Here is a 23,269-nt window from a genome sequence, read left to right as displayed (position 1 = left end):
GCACCTATGTAATTGTCAGACGTCGTTGCCCACATTTATGCTTGTGTGTGGTCACATGTTAAAAACTGTGCGGTCATGTCCTGGAGTTTTATTTGCGGTCCCAGCCGATAAGAAAAAAAAAAAAGCGTTGGGCCTTTTTTTCCCTCGTCAGTCTTGTTGTTTTTGTTTTGTGTTTGTCACATCATGTCCCTCTCGGTACTTTCAGCAATCTCTTTCCTGCTCACATTTCTTCTATATTTATGAGTATTATTCTTTATACCGAGATGATGTGATGAACCCTGCTTCCAGGTCCAAACTACTCTGTTTATTAAGGCTGTTGTGTTTTTAACATGTTTTAATGCAGTCAGTCAACAGTCAGTGATCACTGCCACCGCTCTCGGTTTTTATTACCACTGTTCATTTTAAAACTCCGTTTTAAAAACCTTCCGATGTAACTACAGCCCAGCCCATGCAGCAGTATATTAATGACTAACCTCATATTGTGGATGAATTATCTCAGTTGTTCTCCTGACTGAAGTTTGGTCCGTTTACAGCATCCTGCCATGCGATTGCATTTGTCCCTAACCATCGGGAACCCTCATGTTAACTTTTATCAAGTGGAAAAAAGTTAGCGTTCATCCTCCAGCTTCACTGTGGTTGTGTCCAAATTCATGGGCTGCATCCTCCTGAGGACGCATTTGTAGACCAGTTACGTCACAGCGACGCGCCGAAGGCTGTCCAAATTCGTAGACTCCTCCGAATGCGGCCAACAAATGCGTCCTCCTTTTCCCCGAATTTGAAGGATGGGGTCGGGTGTGTCCTTCGTGGCCCACCATATCCCAGAATTCATAGCGCGGCCCAGCCAAACTCCAGTTTCCAACAATGGCGGCCGCTACTAAGTTTTAAAATTACTCTTACTACTCTTTCTGGGTCACAAAATAAACTTTTAACATATTGTCAGGCTAGAATGTAGCTGTCTAAACTTCAAATATCTGCTCGGTTTATCAAGGTATCGCATATTTGCAAAAGTGCATCGACGTTTTCGGAGACGTCTGTTACCCACCAGCTCGATAGCTAGCTGAGAGATCGAGGGTCATTGAAGCCGCTGAGAACGGCACAACTCCCGGCACATCATTTTCAGATCACCGCGGACTTTCGCTACTCAGGTTAAACGTAATATATAAGTCACTTAGACAACCTAAAAATGTTATTGTTTGGCTTTTTTCAGTGTTTTATTTGTTTGTGAGTAAATCGGTTTGGCTGAGATTAAAGTTATTAGATTAGATTAGATAAAATAAAATAAAACTTAATTGTTTTCACACAGCTGAATAAACGTCAAACAGAAAACTGATTAAACAGAAGTGTGAGATGGTCGAGAATTTACACCAGTGTCCTGTTATATTTTAGATAGCAAGGAGCAGACGGCTGAGTTTATTAAACTCCACCGAGACAGCGGTGACGCTAATCAGAAGGCTAGACCGTCCAATTTCACTGCCGTTTACTTCCGGCCTACCCGACCTTCTGAGGACCCGGCCCACGTAGACCATGAAGGCCGGGTCCTCAGGAGGATGCAGCCCATGAATTTGGACACGACTTGTGTTTATATTATGCTAACATAGCTGTGTAGCTAGCGATCATGTAGCACATCATTATATACCAGCTAGCCCAACTTCAGTAACCCTACAAACGTCACTGCTGTTTAGTTTTCTGTCTTCATTTATGTTGGAAGTGATAGCAGAGCTGTACGTTTGAATTTTTCAGAAATCTCTCAGTCAGAACATGCTATATCATGTTTAGGTGGAAACTAGCGAGCTAACTTCCTGCTAACTTCTAACTCTGTTACATTTAATAAATTCTGTTTTCATGGATGCCTGGATGTTAAACTTAATTGTTACACCTGGTAAAGCAGCAACGCTGATCATTTTATTAAAGATGAAAGAATTTAGACAGTTTTTAACTCTCAGTGATGCCGCAGTGTTCGTTTGACTTTGGACCCTGAAGCAGAGTTTGGACCCAGAGACAGCTAAAGACGTCAGACTTAAAGACCGGATACCACAGAGTTAAAAGGGGTTTCCGGTACATTGTGAGTTATGACATTGGTTTCCCACTGAAACATACGCTTTAGTTTGCATTGCTTATAGTGCTACATCATTTTCAAGCCCTACTCTTATCAGGTTAAAACTTATGGAAAAAGTTGCATTGATGTAATCTCGATCTTTGTGTTATTCATCAATCCATGTTACAGCTAGAGTGCCGCTAACAGCTTTGTTGTTCATTCTGCTAGTTATTTTCTCTTTGCTCAGATTTACATTAAAAGTAAAAAGGGAGAGAATAAAACGACCTTTTGCCCAATATACTCAGACATCCATCTTGGAGCAAATTCCTACCTTTGAGATCATCATTAACGTATTAAACAGATTAATTGTTAATGATTAAGTTTCTTTTCATGAATCAATTAACCAGTTTTTGCTAGCATCACTGAATAAAACGGGTATTGGAGCAGCAGCCACGAGCTGCAAACAGTGTAGCAGGTCGTGGCGCAAGCATGACTGAAGTTTGTGTGCATAAATTAATCAATGAAATAACCCAACAGTTTTGTATGTAAATATCTCACTGTTCAGTAGGTTCAGCTAGCAGGCACAGTTACAGCTCTAACTAATGTATTGTACTAGTGTATTGTACCGGGCTTGCAGAGCTTGTTGCTGTTGTTTTTTTCTGAGAATAGTGAGAGGGGTTTGATTGATTGATTTTATTAGATATATGGTAAACTGTCAATATCTGCTGGGGGAATATAAATTAATAAAAAGTGGTGGTGTATAACTTTTTAAAGTTTATTCATTGAACAAAGCCCTTTTTCAGACTTGCTAATATGAAAATGTTGGATGGCAGTTTCACCTGTTCAAGTTAGACCAGTTAAGACCCTTTTTTTAAAATCGCCTAATAATTAATTTGTGCAACTTGAACCACACCCAACAAACAAAGACTTTTATTTTACTCCCATTTTACTGTCACATTTTCTAATTGGACAGAAGCTCTGAGCAGATTAGTGTCTTCCAGTTTCTTTCCCATTATATTCTCTGTCATGTCAGTCAGTACAGTTTGAGTGGCAGAAGGTTTTAAAGTGTATAATTAGCAGTTTTTTTGACTGGATTACTGTCATGAAAAGACGTTTCTGATGAGACAGGCACAACAAAACACCTACGCAGAGTCCAAACTCAAAAGCCTGTGTCGTTTCCTTCGTATCCTCAGTAGTTAGCAGTGATATGATTGTGTGTGTTTTCATGTGTTTGTGGAGGTCATTTGACCAGACCGTTTGCTGCTGCAGTCTTTCCCATCTGCTGACAACTGTCCTTTTATCCCAACAAGCAGAGTCAGCGAGGAATACTTTGACCACCTCTCTCCTCAGTTAATGTCGGCAGCTAATTAGTTGTTAACACTGATGGTGCAGGAGAGTGTTATCTTGTTTCCAAGGTAATTCTAAAGTCAGCTTTAAGATTGTGAAGAGCCAGATCAGCAAGATTGTTGTTGATTGGTTGCTGCCTCCTGTTCCATCATACGCTCAGCCGCCTCCATTTGACAAGGAGGAAGTTGAAGACTCTCATTTCTTAGACTCCATATGTCCACTGAGGTGTCCTTGAGCAGGTGTCCAATTTATTCCAACTTGAGTCTTATTTTTGTGGCATTAATCGTTCATAATTAAACCTGATGATACCAAATTGATGTGAGGTCTGGAGACACAATGAAATTATGGAATATAAGAAGCACAAACACTCAAGTTGGAAACAAATGTTCACAATAGCCAAGAAGCAGTGGCGTGGTCTTTGTTATCAAAATGCAGCAACGTAGATGCAAAGCAGAGGCTACACTGCAGAGGAGGAAATCCTGTTATTCCCTTTTCTATTCCCTGTTCTTTTATTCAGTTTGGCAAAAAAATACATTAATTAAATAAAAATTAAAAATTCACTAATAACTGCATACATCTGAGTTTTATCTTTAGTGGTAAAGAACGGTCACACCAGACGGGCATTTCAAACCCCAAACTGTGATATTATTAAATATGATCTTTGTTCTGGCCCTGAACCGCAAAAAAATGACATGCTAGCTTTCCCTGGAAGACTCTGCAATGAACCTCATTTTTTTTCTTAACTCTTCGATGGCTCATTTGCATGTTTCTCTTTGTTGAACTGTAGTGTCTAATGTCATGACATTACACAATTCCCATTTATTAATGGATTTCTTATTCTTACTGTTTGTACTGCTATTCTTAATTTTTTTTTAAAAAATTTTCATATATTCAAAAACATGAACATCACTACTCTCAGCCCCCATAAATAAATGGTAAATGGCCTGTATTTGTATAGCGCTTTACTTAGTCCCTATGGACCCCAAAGCGCTTTACACTACATTCAGTCATTCACACACTGGTGATGGCAAGCTACATTGTAGCCACAGCTGCCCTGGGGGCGAGGCTGCCGGACACTGGCGCCACCGGGCCCTCTGACCACCACCAGTAGGCAACGGGTGAAGTGTCTTGCCCAAGGACACAACGACCGAGACTGTTGGAGCCGGGGCTCGAACCGGCAACCTTCCGATTACAAGACGAACTGCCAACTCTTGAGCCACGATTGCCCCATTAATAAATAATAGTGCTTTGTGACCAGTGTTGGATGTAATGCATTCCAAATTGAGTTTTGTCTGTAACAAAATATAATAATAATAATAATGCTGTAAAAAAAAATGTAATATTCGCATTTCAGCGACTATTCAAACACCAGTGTTCTTCTGTTATCTGCATGATGAGTGGAGTGGATAGTGCTTCAGTTCATGCAAGAAACAGACAAAAACGACAGACATATGTACAACTTTTAAACAGTGACCATTGCTTCTGATTTGTTTCTTGAATGGATTAGCAGCTACACGGTCCAGAAACAATAATGAAGCTCTGTAAGCAGCTGTGAAAGCAACATAACCTCTGATGCACACAAGCAATGATGAAAACAACATGTGAGACACTGAAGCTGAGCGTACGCCAACCAAGCAAACAAAGCTTCATTTTCAACAAGTAACAAAGCAGAGATCAAGAAGCTCATTTCGACAGGAAAATCACTGTCACCACATTTTTCTTTGAAGCGCTTTTTCTGTTATTTTTCACCTGCTTTGTTGGCTTAGTGTTAATGCTGACGTAGGCTACTGAAAGAAGCAGTTTCTGTGTATCTGTACACATATGAACAGTTTATATTGTTAACCGACAGTTACCTGGGCGATTTTTCAAAGTAAAAAAAAACAAGTAGTAAAGCAAGTACGGTGACAAACTGCTTTAGAAATGACGTGATTAAGCAATGCCTTTTTACTTTGTAAAGTCAAAAGCTTTTTAGTCTTCAGTAAACCTTTTTATGGCTCCAGAAAACCAAAGGAAAACTTGGCAGTGAGACAGATTCCTGGTACCCGCAGTGTTTCTGTTTTGTGCACAATAAAACCTCCGTGCTCGCTTATTTTGTCGTAAAGGCTAAAAGCATAGCCGAAGGTGCAGATGCTTCCCTGAGCCACTCGGCTGAAACGATTCCCGCGCTCGTATCCGAGCTCTGCTCTCCTCCCGCCTGCTGACATGGTTGTGTTCGCTGCCAGCCATTCCCTCCTCTGTCTGTCTGGGGGTTGCCCCAGCAGCTTTCTCTAATCTTTCGCGCCTCGGCTTTATTTCAGAAGAAGCCGAGGCCCTGTTGTCATGGCAACAGGCAGCTATTGGCTCAAGTTATAACCGTTGCGTTCTCGCACAACGAAATCTAACCAGCCACCTAAAAATATAGTTTAAAAACCAAACCCAGATGGGATTTGAAGGAGGTGCATGTTGAAAGCATCACTGAGGCGCCGCTCCTCCTGCTTCCGTTGGCATTTTGAAGAGACCCCATCTCGTCCCATTTAGTTTGACATTTTCAGACGTGCTGCAGGTTCCCTTTTTTTGTTTCTCTCCTTTCCTTTGCTCCAAACTTAGCGAAGCATTGGATTTATTCTGTCGAGGTTTTGCGCACGAACGTCTCTTTTGTTCACCGTACAAGACACATTTACATTTCCCTTGTTCGTCGTTAGACGCCGGATCACCCAAATCATTTCCATATAAATACATTTTGTTTTCTTTTTGTCATCTCAGATTTTTATCCATGACTGATAAAGTTGAAAGAATTTCCACTGGCTTTACTAAACACACCAATATGAGAGAAAAGGGCGAGGTTACTGGCAGCAGTAGTTCTACAGAGATAGCGGTGTATTTTAAGGCTGTGTGAATTATACAGGACTCAACCTGTTTCCCTTACGGGGATGGTGTCTGTTAGTCGGCATCTGGACTAGTGAAAATCATCTGACTCTAGAGGACAGTGACGGTGCTAGAGGCCGACAAATAGTTAACTTTATATGCTTGGTGAGTACAAAATGTTTGATAAGCAGCTGAATAGCTCGGGGACCGAGTAGTTCCTGTTGTAGTTCCTTGCACTGGTCTCCTCCAGGTGCTCCACTTTCACCCTTTCAGAGACTAATTAACTAGCCAATCAAATGGTGGTGTGGTGGTACAACGGTTAGCACCGTTGCCTCGCAGAAAAAAAAAATGGCTTCCAGTTGAAACTTTGTGGCTGGCCTTTCTGTTTGAGCTCATGTTCTTCCTGTTCTTCCAAAGGTTTCATCCCAAAGTCCAAAGACTTGGATCTTAGGTTAGGTTGGTGATTGTAAATCAGATTTGGATGTGGATGGGAATTTGTTTGCGTGGGTCCAGGGAAGTTGGATAAGCAGTGGATGAATAAATGGTCAAAGGATAATAATAAGCATAATAATGCTAAAAATGAAGCAAAACAATCTAATAAATACGAATTTAGCAGCCAAACTGTTAATCGCATTTTTAATAAACCGGTCATCCCCCTGAAGTGTGTGCCATACACAGTATATAAGATGGATGTTGCTGCTGGTTTCTGAAATATCATTTTGAAGATGAACCCTTCCATCACTGTCATCTTTGTGTTTGGATGTTGGATCTGACCGTGAAACTGCGTGCTTATTGGCCAGTGACATGTCAGTCACTAACTAATGAGCTCATCCTGAATAATCCTGTGCATGTGAAATGCAGGAGTGTTAAACTGTGCTTGGTTCACACAGGTCACATATAGGCCAATTTAATAATAATAATAAAAAATTCCCTTTTTGTTAGTTTAAAGATCATCCTGACAGGGTTCATGATTAAGAAACCTTTTAAAATCACACATTAAAGTTATTCCATGTTTAGTAATTTGGTAATAATAATTTGTCAAGCTCTAGAAGTATACTGCTAAATTACTGTGCATTTTCATTGTCGTGCTTTTAGAAGGTCGGTTCTGGTACCTCTGGGTTTATTGACTAGCTGCCACATTCGTACCTACTGCACCCCAACAAGTTTGGATTATATAAATTGACCATAGATGTGACATGGTCATCTGTCTTTGTGGTGGTCCTGTGCTGGACTGGTAATCTGTGGAGAGTCCATACTTTTCACCCTACATAATCTAGAATGAGTGCCTGCATTCCCTCAGGAAAACTGTGCAAATTTAATTATTGAAAATATAATAATATTTTTATGTTTTAAAAGCAAGAAAATAAGACTAAATAGACATTTGTAAGAAATTGGAATAATTGAAACCATTAAAAACAAAAAGTGATTTAAGCCGATGAGGTCATGGTTGCAAAAAAATGTTGAATTATAACTGAGATGTAAAGGACAACTTTAGGATTTAGTGCTTGATCAACATAACCTTCAGAATCATCTGTTCTGTCATTCATTCTGCTGATAACAGGTAACTCAGTCCTTTCACCTGTGTTTTCACCCTCAACCTTTTCCCATATCTACCTCATAGTCCTTAGTGGCCTTTGTCGTGAACTAACATGCACTTCATGCAAAGATGCTATAGTGTGTATATCTACCACCAATGCATGGTTCTGGTGGGATGAGCAGCCTGACATTTATAGCAATGCTTCAGAGATCAACACCTTACACAAGACTCACCGTCGTCCTGCCTAGCACCCACATGTCAGTCCTGGCTTTACACTGGCGTCGCGCTGGTTTTAAAGGAGAGTGTTGTACAGGAAGCACAGGTTACTAAGAGATGGAGGACAGAAACGGCTCAGGACAGGATAATTGAAACAATAATAGTGCATGCCAATCTCACACTCACACAGACTTTGACAGTATAGCTGTGTGCTGTGGTCTTCTACCTTTACTGTTGCCTCATTGCTGGTATTAAATGGTACTGGGAGACTACATTTTGACATCATCTGTTATACATTAAAATCTGATGAGACATAAACCTAAACAAGTCTTTAAGATTACGTGGAATGTTTTTTTGGTTTTTAATCTCGATACCTAACAGCACTCAGGGTTCTGTGGCCCGGAGAGGTCTGTGTGTGCCTCCCCAGACTATCACTGACCCACCATCAACCTGGTCATACTGAGAAGGCAGCATAACGTCCTGTCACATGTGACATGTGCTCAGGGTGAACTTGCTCTCGTCTGTGAACAGCACAGGGAGCCGCTGGTGTACCTGCCAATTCTGGTATTCTATGGAAAATGTCAGTCGGGCTCCACAGTGCTGGGCAGTGAGCACAGGACCCACGAGTTTCCCAACCACCGTGGCACATACTTGTGCCGTGAGAAATGTTCAGGTGTGCTGTGGAAGATTATCTGGTTCCACCTGATTAGTACTCTAAGCGACCAGCGTGAGTACCAGGCAGAACAATCACATTGTCTTCCACTAGAGGGCAGTAAAACTACCTGCTCTAATTCAATGGGTTGCTAAATGCCAGTAAAACAGAAGAAGACGAAGAAGAAATGACATAATAGTCATGCTGTGAGATGATGCAGCACGAATAGCAATAGAGAAATATTTGAAAAGAGGAAGTAGTCAGTCTGACCTGGTCCTGGAGAAAACTCTGATCCAGATGAAGGCCCTACCATGAGTAGTGGTCAGAAGAAACCAGCCAATTCCGCTATACCTGGTGCGTGGAGAAAAATGATCAATATGCTTTTCGTGACATTTTTGTTTGGTGTCGTGTGATTTTTGTAATGTGAAATATGTGCCGTGGCTCCAAAAGGTTGGGAAACACTGCACTAGAGAGTGTTGGGCTCTCAGTCCACCCTTCAGGAAGTCTGTTTCTGATTGTTTGGTCAAAGACATTGACACCAGTAGCCTGCTGGAGGTGTAGGACTCTGGCAGTACTCATCCTGTTCCTCCTTGTACAAAGGAGCAGATACTGATCATGCTGATGGGTTATAGGTCCAGCTCTTGTAGTGTAACTGCATGTCTCCTGAAATCTCCATGCTCTTGAGACTGTGCTGGAAGGCAACAGGACACCTTCTGGCTTTGGCACGTTGCGGCATTTTGGAGTCGTTGGACTACCTGTGCAACCTCTGAAGGGTCCAGGTATGATCTCGTGCTAGCAGTGCTACCACTGATCCTAGCCAAACGCAAAACCATTCAAAAAACAGAAAAGATGATGGGAGACCAGCGCACCAGGGAAAGATAGTTGTCTCATTGTGAGTCCTCCAGTGCACCTGTTAATAACTCCATTAACACCAAAGCAGCTAAGATGGATCAACAACTCCTTTAACTGACCAGATCACATGTCAGTATCTCAGAAGTTAATTTGACTCGATGGTGATTAAACTTGTTTCTTGTATTTTTTAACAGTGTATATAAATTGAATGAATGAAGACAAATAGTCATGATATCTTGCTACGTTGTAAAGGTGAGGTGTTTGAAGGCACATTAACATTACTGTCACCTGTTTGCATATTTAACAGTCACATGATGTTGCTGTCATGTTTGTCCATGAGATTATGCTGTTGTCTCTGGGAGCTGAAGTATGGGGAAGAGTGGGTGAAGGTCCAGGATTTTAGAAATAGAAACAGTTTATTGACATTGCAAAATTAAAATATGATTCATTTGTTTTGAACAACTTCTATCTCTATTGCATTTGCTACACTGAAACGATTGTGTTTAGGGGGAAAAACATAATCGAACCACCTGAAAATGCAACGTTCATGAATGTGTCGTTCAATTCATTGCAACAATACGTAGCAATGACAGTTTAGAATTATGTTGTTTTGGTGATATTTGAATTAGTTCATTACAGCTAATTCTGTTTAATCCATTTAGTCCATCGCCTTTTCTCTTGTACAGCTAGTATCCAACAATGGTAGCGTACAATTTAGAAATTTCTACCAAGTGCTTTTTCTGTCTCTGCTTCATGTGCTGACTCTTGTCCTGTGGGACCACTCGTGTTGTAAGCGTGAAAATACAGAAACAGCATGTGGACAGGGAGGGTGATTGTCTGTGTGTGTGTTGGATTAAATCTCTTTTTCCACTGAAGTGCAGTGGATCGTTGGCTAACCTCCTCAGAGGTTGAATTGGGCCTCCTCATGCCTGACCGGACTCATTTCATCTTCTCAATGTCTGGTTGGTTGTGTTAATGGTGTCAATACTGTCTTAAAGTGTGTTTATTCTGCACACAGCCACTGTTGCGTGTGTGTGTGTGTGTGTGTGTGTGTGTGTGTGTGTGTGTGTGTGTGTGTGTGTGTGTGTGTGTGAGGCTTGTTTTACCATACTTGTGGGGTCTGAAAAGCTCACCTTTTGCATTGGGACCAAAATGCCCCCCTGCCCCCGAAATTAAAAGGAAAACAAAAAAGGGGAAAAAAGAAAGTGTGAGGGCTTTGGGGCATGTTTTATATGAAGAAGATGATTGTAATTATTCTTACTTTATTCACTATTATTTCTTCAGTCTGGGAGTAGGCTAACTGGGCCTTTCTTGAACAGTTTTAATGTTTGTTTGTTTGTTTTTTACAAATGTCACCTAAAAGTCCGCTCAAGCACAACCCAACATTTCCAAAGGGAACTGAAAACTTCACAGCTGAAAATAAGTGTCTGACATTTCAGATGATATGATCCCGGCCAAACTAAAGCACTTTTCACAACTCCTTATCAATCATGTAATTAGCTTTATAACTTGTATTTGGCTGTTATAGCTCTAACCACTGGTTCTCTCCCAAATAATGAAAATAATCTCATTCATAGACAACATATTATGCCATTTCTGAATGTCACCATTATGCACAAGGTGTCCTTTTTGTCTTTCTGTGTCACTGCCTTGATGAACTAGGGATAGTGATGGTGGATGTCAAGATATAAGCCCATAATGTTCATGAATGAAGGTTAGAGTGGTGTCTGTGGAATAAGTAGGTGTAACAGATAGGAGACCCTGGTTTGTGTCCCACTTGAACTTTTGGGTTTCGCCTGGTTGATGTGGGGCATTAAACAGTACTTATAGCGTCTTTATATATAGGAAATATCATGGTTTTATTTGAAATACATTTATTTCATTGAAAAATTATGAACTGGAAGCACGTCATGCAGCTCTGCCAAAGGATGCCTTCTGCACAACTGAAACACACCAAAGGGATTAAGCCTGAACGAATATATTAGTTGTTAAGAAACAAGGAAACTAAGTTTGTCTGACCTGGAGATGGCCAGTGCAAGTGGTACAAAAAAAAGTCATCTTTAGGTAATATTGATAGAAATGCTCGTAAATTCATATAACAATTCATGATTGTGTATGTCAGATTCCCCCCGTCTGTCTTATGTCGGTAAGTAAGAAAAGCTATTGTTAGAGATTTGAATTACAACAAAAATTGCATTTTAAGAAGTGAAGACTAAACATTTTTAGGTAAATTAGGCTCTTTTACTGTGATGGTGCTTTTGTACCTGTGCGACCTTTAGCCTGTCATCATTCAGAATGACTGAACCTCTCGAGTGACACAGCAGCGATGGAGCGGACAGCAGATACGTGAAATTGTTCTGACTGTAGTCCTCCACATAGGACAGCATCTACCCTTTAACTGTGATTAACCACTGACCTTCATCCGCTCACTGTCACATCAGCCAGCCCGCGCTCCGCATGATTGTTGCTCATGTATTCTGATTGATGCCGCTGCACAGTGAGGAGGCTGTGAAGGCTGCTGGCTTCGTCTCACTTATCACGAAGATGTCTGCAGGGAAAAAACTGGGCACACCGCCTGATAGTTATCCAGCAGCTCTGGCAGCAGGATGGGAGACGCTCCCTGGTGATCACTGAGATGCAGACATCTCCTCTGACTTTATTGCTTTTCTTCTGTTATTCTTTACTTTTTACTCTTTTCTTTCCTCCTCCATTCCGATCTTTTCCCGTTTCCTTTCCATTTTTTCTGCATTCTTTCCCTTCTATCTTGTTACTTTTGTTTTTCCTTTTCTTCACATTAGATATATTTGTGATATATTTGTATCACCACTCTTCTTTCCTTTCCATACTCTTCTCCAGTTTTGCGCTTCTCTCTTTCCTTCTTACATCTTTGTTGTATTAGATTGGCACAAAGCTGTTCTGCCTGTCGTTTTTATGGAATACATCTGCATTGCTTCATAAACTGCTTCATTGTTCTGTCTCTTCTGTTGGTTCACACAAAACAGTCATCGTCAGGACTAGCGGTTTGATTGTGGGATTGTGATTGGATACTGGAGTGGACTGGGCTTTTCTCTCTTCCAAGATCACCGAGACATCATAGCAACAGATGGCGGTTTGATTACTGAGTAGATGTTCCAATCTATTGCCACTTGTGCCCCTCAGCCCTGCATCATGTTTCAGTTAAATAGAGATGTGGAAGCAGCGTCAGTGCTGATAATTCATTAAGAGTATCTATCAGGCGTGGAGGCGTCAACTGGAGGAGGAAGTTGGCATCAGTCAGGAGCTCTGAGCCCCTAATGAAACATGACACCTGGCATGTGACAAGAACTGGTAAAATTAGGCTCCAGTGGGCATCACCATAACGCTCAGACTGAGTTTTGACATGATTGTATTCAGGCTGCATTCTGAAATCTTTGTGCACTTTACACCTGTGGACCACAACACACTGTCTACTGTCAGCCAATAAAGTTGCACATTGAGTTAAGTGTGGACGTCAAAATCATAAAACCCGTTATGTGGATTCACTTGGTACAACAAGTATCGGATATCATGCCCCCGCGTGTACTGGCTGAAGAAACGTCTGTTCATGCCTTTAAGACAGATGACCTGAGATGATGTGCACGGCCCGTCATCATAGTCATCACTTACCTTATAGCCTGATCAATGGGCTTTGTCATGACAATTTGCATATTAATTATCAAGGAACTGACCTCACAGCCCATCAGTTCATTCAGAAGCCATACCACCCTGAGCACAGCCGATCTCATCTGACATCCAAGTGCCAATCTATTCCTGGGAAACATAAGGAACTCATTCAGACTGCAAGTGTGCGGAACTATTGCTTAACCGCAGATAAAAGGGCTGCGTGATTGTGATTAGGTGAATGAGAATTTCAGCAGAAAGCACTTTGAGGGCTCAGTAGTATGTAGTATGAACCTCTCAAGATTTTAAATAAGGAAGCAGTTGGGCTGCCAGAAAAAAATGTGGTCAGTGCTCAAGTAATCCCTGCATCTTTATTTTTCTACTGTTGGATCTATATGATGTCATTGAGAGCACAGACACCTCTGACCACAGAAGCCCAGCCCATCTGTTCATCAAACCTTCTGCTTATGAGAAACAGCCAAGACGAATAAAGTTGGCTCAAAGAGTAGCATTAAAGAAGGAGGAGCTAAAGCCACTTGTTTAGAGAGTGGATGAACTGTCAGCCTGCATCGAGGCCCAGTGTGTGATAAACAGCGACTATTTTTGAACGATGAGTCATGGAAATCTCAGGTCCCAGAATAAAAATCCAGAGCTTTAAATGAGCAGAAGAGGTTGTTAGAAATACCAACAGCAATATATTTTTAAATTCTGTCTTTCAGATAAAGATAAGACTCGAAAACGACTTTGAATGGGTTCAGCTTAGAGATACTCCATCTCTGACTGACAGTGTCCAAGATATGAATGTGTTCTAAAGCTATAATGGCTTTACATTAATGCATCATTAATGTTAATTTAATTTAAAGCTGACACTTCTTTGTGTCTTATAGGCTGCATTATGCATGCTCTAACTTGATAAAAGCTGATATGCTAATGCCTTTTTGATGACACTGAGCAAAGCTGGAGACCTCAATGGAGAGGATGAGGCAAAGTTAATTAAGTTGAGCGGAGATGGTGGTTGAAGGATAGACGAGTCTCCGACGTGATCACAGTAACAGTGTTTCACCTGTGCTGCCGCTCGCTTTTACTCCCACCCCCAGCCTTCTCTACGTGCCTTCACACTTTATTACCACACATTAAAAAACCATATGGGTCGTAATCGAGCTTAATAAATGTCAGCGTCGTAGCTCGCACGGGGACGGCCGGGGTTCAACGTCTGTTTGTCTTGTACATGAGTTTAATTAGCCTCTGCCATGCTACAGTGTGTGCCCGATTGTGTGAGGAGATGAAAATGAGGCTAATTAGATGTGATAGCAGGAGGCTGGGCTGATGTGCTGCACCTGCAGCCATCCTGCTTTGAGAGCGCTTGTGGGAGGTGGGAACATGCACACCTCGTTACCTAAAGTGTGCTGACCATAGATTGCATCGCCATAATGTTAAAAATACTGACCAGTGAAAGGTATAATACCAAGACGTGTACCTCCTACCTGAACATTGTTGCAAACTAAGCACAATGGTGGCATTTACACTGTCCTGTGGGAAAGTGCAGCTAGATTGAGGAACAACAAAGAGTTCATGGCATTGGCCTCCCAACACATCAGATAGCAATCCAAACAATCATCATGTGCCAGGACAAGCCCGATCCACTGGGACCTCACTCCATATCCCTGACAACTGAAAGGATCTGATGGAGATTTTGCCAGAACAAGTTCCCGGGAGAACCCCAGAGCTCCTGGGTTCATTCACGCTCCAACTGGTCAGAGCTGTTATGAGAGGCACACAATATTTAATCCTGGTAGTTTTAATGGCTGATTGTTGCACAGACAAATCGATGAGATGACGACAATAAAAAATTTGCAGTGAGGTTAGGGTTAACCGCCACCAACATTAACAGGACGCTTACACTAGAGCTGCTTATTGCGTGTTTTTTTTGGGGTTTCTGCCAATGTGTGGAATTACCACAATTAGGGAGGGGATAGGCTAACACATGGAACAGGAAATGACCGCCGTGTGATGCATTTATTTCAACAAAGTAACTGTATAACTTATTTAAGCGGTAACTGTAACAGAATACAGATACTCATATTTTGTGTTTTAAATACGTAACGCTGGTACATGTACTCCATTACTCCCCAACACTGCCTGCAGGCAAGATTTTTGAACGTTGGCATTGCAAGTTGCATATTTTCCACACAATTCCTAAACTTCCAATTCAATTACTGTCACGGCGAAAGGAGTGAGGCGTGTGGGAGAAATAAATGAGGATCCACACGCAGGCACTCGCTGAGATGTGAAGGTGGTTTATTGTAACATAAAACACAAAGGGAAAAATGGCAAAACAGAGCTAAAGCTAAACTATACTGGGACAAAACTAAACTACAAAACAACAAACCAGAACATGAACATGAAGGAGAGTCAGCAGAGGCAAATGGAGGTTGATAGCAGGGAGAACACACAGTAGATTCACAGACAGACCAGCAACTAGTACACCAGTAGACACGACTTAAATACACACAGAAGAACACGGGGAGATTACACACAGGTGGGGAACACAGCTGGGAGTAATTGACAAGACGAGACAAGGGAGACAAAATGAATACACTCACATGAGACACAGACCTTCACAATAAAACAGGAAACTCCTTCACAAAGACACAGACTAGACACAGAACTGAACCTACACTAAAAATAAGACACAAACCCTAAACACAAATAAACAGAAACAGAGAATTCTAATAATAATCAACAAAGCACAAGAGCATCAGAAAATAATCCATAATGCAAAAATAAACCAAAACATAAGAAACTCAAAATGACCCAGAACTGTGACAATTACCAGTATTGACAACGCAGGCAGCTTCAGATATGACTAAAGTAAGATTTGTTTTTCTTTTTCTTTCTTTTTCTTTTTTTTAATTGGAAATGCAAATAAATGTAGAAAAACTTGATTGCATTTTATATTATCTTCCACAGACCATGTGACCATTGTGAGGGAAAGTTTTTACATTTAACACTTCATTCATAAAGTGACCAGAACGTTGTCCAGCGGGAAAAAGAACCTTTTTTCTCTCATTTCTTAACTTTGTAATCCGAGTGCATTTGATAGCTGAGCCTGTTGTGCCGTCTTTTTTACCATCACACTGTAAAGCTCTGTACTGCAGACCAATAGTAACTGCTTTACAGCTGATTTTAACCTTATCATGTCAGGATTTTTGCAGATTCTTTCATTATTACTGTTGACATGGATATTTCTCTTTACTAATCTTGACCTCCAAATGTGACAGCAGCTCGTCTGGTATTCTGAAAAGCCATTTAATTAAACTCATGGACAGTTTTTGTTTTGGAGAGCTGGTCTCACTTGAGTTTGCTTCAGAGGGCTCTATTTGCATTTGTGCAAAAAAAGAAAAAGGTTAATAATTATTTTTAGTTTGCTTTGAGGGCTGAGAGAGACCGAGCATAAAACACACTGAGCACACATACTGCGTACATTCTTGGCCTCTTTTACTGCCTCCCGTTTCTACCTCGACCACACATAGACATGTTGCAGGGGTGTCTGTTGAAACAGTGATGATTAGAGGGAGGGCAAAATGATCAATATTATTATTTTCTGTTAATGCAGCTCAAATTTCTTATATCAGAACGATTAAGATCAAATGATTTTTGCCTTTGCAGCCAACAGAGATGGATTTAACCCTGAAAAATTAACCCGATGATATAAAGAAATGCGTCGCCTCTCCCACCAGCTTTGGGGGAACAGTTGCAGGTTAACAAGACGAAAGGGAAACGCTGGCGTGGTCTGGGAAACAAATACTCCAAAGATTAAAGGAAATTCTTCTCTTATTTGTTTGCTGCAGCCAGCACAGCTCACTGTGACCGAGCTTTGATAGAAACAGAATGTAATTTTCAGGCGTCCTCTGCCTGCTCTCTCAGACCTGTCACATCACCCTAAGCAGGAACACCAGAGGATCACTCCCATCTCAGGCCAGCCTGTTGACACATAAAGAGCAGGAAGCGTGTCGTGAGGACAGAGTGAGTGATGACGGACTGATGGCATTTATGTGTTCTCCTGCTTAAAGCACAGCAGTGATGAGACTCTGCAATCAATAGATGTCAGTGGTGTAGTGTAGATCCCCACTGACTTCAACACTCAAAACGGCAACAATCAAGCAACCCCCCTTTAAGAAAGCACTTGGTGACAGTGGGAAGGAAAAACTCCTTTTTAACAGGAATAACCAGGCTCGGGGAGGGACGGCCATCTGCCTCGACAGAGGGGACGAGACGGCTGATCATCAGTTGTTGTACAGGTCAGGCGCCCACAGTGTAATCAAGTCAGAGTGTGACATATTACACACTGAGCTGTCTCACAGTTCAGTTCAGTTTTATTTATACCACAGCAGTCGCCTCCAGAAGGTAAGGAATACGTATCCGAGTATCCGTAATTGATTGATTGTAATCTGTGTGCCACGTGGACGTCCAGATCAATGTGTAACTTTTATGTAATGAGTGTTTTGTGTGTATTTTTGGTGATCTTCTGTCTAAAACTGCAATAAATCAAACTACCATTAAAAATGAGAGATTGTGATTTCTTTGTCCCCCTATGGATTCAGCATTCATCGCCCTCTGGTGGTTTTCTTCCTGTGTGATAAGCGTTGAATGTTTTCTGCTTTCAGACTGGATTGTCTGACTCGACATCACTCGTGTTCCCCGTTTAGCGATCTATCCACAGGATTTACATTAGAGCAGCAGACATAAATGGCTCCGAGATGCTTAATAAGATATCAGACTGTGGGTGTCCACAGAGAAAATAGTGCTATACTTTACTTTGTGCAGCACAGAGGTCTAAACTCTGTTTACCCTCCGGCCTGCTAAGGTGCCAACTGGCAGTAAATCCTGAGCACAGCAGGCAGGTTAGCACTGAAACAGCTTTGGGCAACATCTGTACAACTACTGTATCATTTCATGACACTCACCTGCTGGCAACAATGATTTAAAGCTCCTCTCATATAATCTGCTGTTATATACTCTTCTGCGACACGTGTTTTGCAGGTTTTTTGGTGGGGCTTGTTTTTTAGATAATAAAATATCACTCAAACAGAATGAAATGTAAATACATTCATAGCGATGTGTGTGCATATTGTTTGAAATGAGGCAGACAGTTGATTCTGCATTCAGACTGCTTCATCACTTCCTGTGAATCGGTCAAACACTGGAATCCTTCATCTAACACGAAAACATGTTTTTGTCCGAACATTCGTCCATCTCTTCAAATCAGGAAAAAACTGAAATGAGTCATCGAGTGTTTTGCTGTTCAGATGTGTAATCACACACGGCTCGCTGCTGATCTGGACGCAGGATGAGTAATCCCTGCTCTGACAGTTCAAAATAAATATATATAGAAACATCCTCAAGTGTCTGAGATGTGCAGGCGCTCCGCCTCTTATGGCAGAGATGAAACAAAGTGTTTATCGCAGCCGTCGCAGAAATGTGTCTGTTTGTGTGGCCGTCTCGGGCACGTTAACAGTCACCTCTGTGGTATCACGTCAGCTTTTAAAGTGAGACAAATGTACAAGCTGAAAGTGTGAGAGACTTTTAGCCCTCATTATGAGCGAACGGTTGAGTGTTGTTATTCAGAACATCGGGCTGTCTGCTTCCATCTTTTTGAATCTTTTTCTTGTGTTTGTCTTCAGGTGGAGCGGGAGATAGCTATTCTCAAACTCATAGAGCATCCTCACGTTTTAAAGCTGCACGACGTCTACGAAAACAAGAAATACCTGTGAGTATATCCCTCCCTCAATGGACACTGTTGACACACTCTTTTTTTTTAATATAGTGTGTGAAAATACAGTTTTATTTTTATTTATTGTTTAACAGAGTTAGGAGAGTTTGTAGGCTTTGAATGTAGCAGGTGCTGCATTAAAGTGCTCGTCCAAATGTTAATGTCACCAGGAGAACTTTAGCTTAGAACTTTTTAACTCGCGCTGCCAAAAGTTTCAAATAAAACTGACTGATAAGTGTGAAGTAGTCAGACTCGAACGTCAAGGAACGTGATGGGGAAGCAGACTCAGGTTTCCAGAGGTGAGCAATTTATTTACAGTGAACTCCATCTTACGTGAAACTTAACAAAACTTCCCCCCAAAGTAACTAAATTAACAAAACTCAAAGTACATGGATGCGGTAACACAGCTCACCTCTCCTCCCTCATCTGAGTCTGGCAGAGACTAGCTGTATATAGGCCCATCAATTTCCCTTCAGTTAGCCCAGCCAGTACCACTCACTAGAGCAGATGACTAAAAATGACAAAAACCTCCTCTTACTTCTGATTAGCACATTTACACAACTAAACTGCTCTATTTATGAAAAAAAAAGATTCAGCAAATCCATTCGGACCTGGAAACAAACAAAAGGAAGCATTTCTATGGTAGAAGAAACCCCTCCTCTTGGTTCAACCTGCTGATGTCATGTCTGACATCAGCAGCACTTTAAAATGAGGAAATGCTAGGCGGGCCTTTCCCCACACCTGACCTATACGAAGACTGAAAGACAGAACAAAGTACGTATGAACAAATGACTTAATCTGCAACATAATAAAATATAAAGAAACGTGTAACTGAGTATTTACCTTAATTTGCCAGCAACAGAACGCTTGCACAAACAAACCCGGGATAGTCAGGGCAGCAGTGTTACTTTGACAAATAGCATATAATTACAGAGACACAATAATGTGCACAACGTGCAAAAAAAGTCAACACATCTGGGACAAGTGGAGAGCATTACAACTGCTCATCTACTTTGTCACAATGAGCATGATGCCAACTCAAAGTAACAACAGCACGAAGGCCTTTCATCAGTCTGCTTAAACCTAAAGAAATCGAGTCTTTTAAGTGGATCCCATTCATCCAGAGTTGAGTTATAAAAATATAAAGTAATATAAAATGCTAATATAGTAAGTAAACATGGTGTATTGTTAAAATGAATATAGTCATTATTATACACATTCATTTTCAAATTATGGGTAATAAATTTATTCATATTTTTTTTAAATTAAGGCCTTCATTCATCCTCAACTTCAGGCCTCAAAGATGATTCAGACACTGTGTCCATAAACAAGCTTGGTAGCTGTTGCTATTGTCTTTGAATCCACAGAGAACGATGCTACACTCTTATATTAGGAGAATTGTAATTTTGCGACGGCTCTTTAACGGCTGACAAACAGCTCTGATAAACCAAACGTCTAACTAACAGTCGACAGCACTGTACAACAGTATAACGTTCATGCGAGCAGCAATCTGAGCTCTGGGATTTGATTAGAGCACGAAATGCTTCTTTGGTCCCCGTCACTTTAACCGGCCCCCGGCGACTCAAGCGTTCGTGTACGGGTTTTATTGTATACATTAATCTCATGCATGTGACGGCTGCGCTCCAGTGGCGTGGCTTAATATGTTGTTCAATAATTGATAAAGGTGCCGCTGTCAAATGGAGCGGGAATTTGTTTTCTTAATGTTGCGAGGACGGGGACGAATGGTCATCATGGATGCAAACAGTTTGAAATTCTCACACTCACAAATCACGCCCGAGCGTGTTTCTAATTTAAATAGCTGTGATGGGTAAATGCTTGAGCAGATCCCTTAATCTGCTAATAAATCAGGCCCCGGGGAAGACGGGGCTGCAGGAGGAGCCGGCTCAGCCACGTCTCTGAGACGGATGAACACAGGAGATGGATAAAACCACAAACCCACATGGGTTGGGGATTTTCTCAGGGATTTATGTTGTGCATCAATGTGGTGACTTCAACACATCACAGCTAAATACTCTTTAGTTTATGACCCAATTATTTCAATAATGCTTCTTTCGTTTTGAGGGGAAAATGAACCAGAGGATCTGTAGAGACTCGGATGGGAAGTACATTTAATGTAATGTTACATGATTGGAGGTTCTTTACTAACGTAACTGTGGGAGATCTTTTAGTTTTACTCCAGTAAATTACACCGATTTCTGTTATCGTGTGTTTTACTTTACTATTTTATTGCAAAAATTGCGACGGCTGAAATAAGGTCTGTCATCTCAGGTTGTGTTACATTTCTAGGCAGCAATCAAACTGAAAGCGACTGACCACGAGAGGTCACTTTTCTCGAATTGTTTCTATCTGCAGAAACATTCTGGCTAATCTGAGGCTCACTCAATTGCCTCAAGTTTTCAACACGTTACTGATTAGTTCAACACACAACTAATCATTCCCTTTATACTTCCATACATCTTCTTACTTTGTTCTTTGTATCGTCATGCCTTGGAGTCACAACAAAAATTGGAAAGCAGGCCGATATTCGCACACATTGCAGAGGACGGGGTTCAGACGCACCCTAAACCATTGGCTGTGTGTCTTCCCTCAGTTTTCCGTTCTCAAAGTGTTTGCTCATAAAGGCTAAAAGTCCCTCACACTTTCAGCTTCTGCGTTTGGCTCAGTGGCATGATATCACATGCACGTGGTAGTGGTCACACAAACAGCCACATTTCTGCGACAGTTGTGATAAAGACTTGCAGCTGCAACACAATTTATTAACCTTCACTTCATCACTTCAAGATAACGATCTTATCTTTTGGAGGGAAGCAGTAGAAAACAATGAATTCTTCTAGGAGACGGTTCTTTAAGAACCCCACGTTCTAGACACGTGGCCAAAGACTTCTTACTAATTTATGGCTGTGGGTTGTTTTGGCTCTGTTCCTTATATGTAGTCAGTGTTAGTGAGCTGTCAGGGCAGGTTAGTATATTAGTTACAACAAAAAGTGGTCATGTTGAAGGTTTCTCTAAAATATTATTATAAAAAGAAAATTGGGTCAAAAATGTGTTTATGGTGATCAAACTGCATCTCAGTAGCCCTAAAAACTGGCTTTTGTTACAATGTGGGAAACTCCATTATCAATCAGACATTAACTGTCCAATTTCTCAGTCACCATCAGTGACAACTCTAACTCTCCGTTTGGGGAAAATGCACAAAAAGCCAGTTTTTCAGTTCAATTCAATCCAGTTTTATTGAAATGAACAGTCACCTCTAGAATGATTACTCTCTTTGTGTTCTAATTGCAAAGAGTTGGGAGAACAATTGAAAACATTTACATCTTCTAATAGGGTTAGAACTGCTGATGACATCACAGGGTTAAAATGCTAATGTATAATTGTAATACTAATGTACAGCGGTCCCTCGTTTGTCGCGGGAGTTACATTCCAAAAATAACCCACGATAAGCGAAATCCATGAAGTAGCCAACTTTATGTTTTTTACAATTGCTATAGATGTTTTAAGTAAAACCCGTCACTACACACTTTATACACTTTTCTCAGACAGGCATGAACATTTTCACACTTTTCTCTTTTGTTTAAACACTCACAAAGTTCGAACCTTCGTAGAAAAATAATTCCAGTATTATAGAATGAAACCAAAGGCACCCACAGGTGACGACGTTTCGTCGACATTGTTATTTGTTGGGGAGAAAACTTACAAACACACAGTGCAGCACTTCAGAGTCACACTGCTAGGATTGAACATTTATGTAAATTTGACAAACTGAACACATTCTGTACTGTACAGGAGACGTGGCACAAGATTGATTGACAGTGGTCTACAGCCAATCAGGACGCAGAACACAACGCGCTGTAAAAATAAATAAATAAATAAAAATAAAAAAAGCATGCAAAATTGCACAAAACCCCCCCCAAAACAGCGAAGCCGCGAAAGGTGAACCGCGATATAGCGAGGGACCACTGTAGACATGACTGCAGCAGTAAGCGTTCCTTGTTTTACTGGTATTGCAGGTTTCAGAGGTTTCCCGTCACATGTATTTGGCCTCTGTCTTCTTTTGCAGATACCTGGTGCTAGAGCATGTGTCTGGTGGGGAGCTTTTTGATTACCTGGTGAAGAAAGGCCGGTTAACACCGAAAGAGGCTCGAAAGTTCTTCAGACAAATCATCTCCGCTCTGGACTTCTGCCACAGCCACTCCATATGGTTTGTCACTCAGAGACAAATATTGGGTTTCATCACTTTACTGAGGTTTTATCAGAGGGTTGGGTTTTAGCCAGGAGTGCTGGGGAGAAATGGAACTTTCCATGTAACTCTGTTCTACCGGACAAACATCAGGGTGCAGAAAAATGGATAAT

The 23,269-nt window shown here is 41.2% G+C and overlaps 1 protein-coding gene across 13 annotated transcripts in view; it reads left to right on the top strand.

The window, feature by feature from the left end:
• LOC134624793 (serine/threonine-protein kinase BRSK2-like) overlaps positions 1-23,269 on the top strand; it is a 150,183-nt gene that overhangs the window by 77,219 nt on the left and 49,695 nt on the right. For all 13 annotated transcript variants that reach the window (XM_063469908.1, XM_063469925.1, XM_063469859.1 and 10 more), the window contains exons 3-4: positions 18,807-18,892; positions 22,977-23,117. In XM_063469908.1, coding sequence (XP_063325978.1) covers positions 18,807-18,892; positions 22,977-23,117 — 227 coding nt within the window. The remainder of the gene's footprint in view (positions 1-18,806; positions 18,893-22,976; positions 23,118-23,269) is intronic.

The sequence above is a fragment of the Pelmatolapia mariae genome, linkage group LG1, assembly GCF_036321145.2.
Source record: "Pelmatolapia mariae isolate MD_Pm_ZW linkage group LG1, Pm_UMD_F_2, whole genome shotgun sequence".
Lineage (NCBI taxonomy): Eukaryota > Metazoa > Chordata > Actinopteri > Cichliformes > Cichlidae > Pelmatolapia > Pelmatolapia mariae.
Note: the sequence above shows the minus strand (reverse complement) of the source record. Positions and strands in the feature narration are given on the sequence as shown.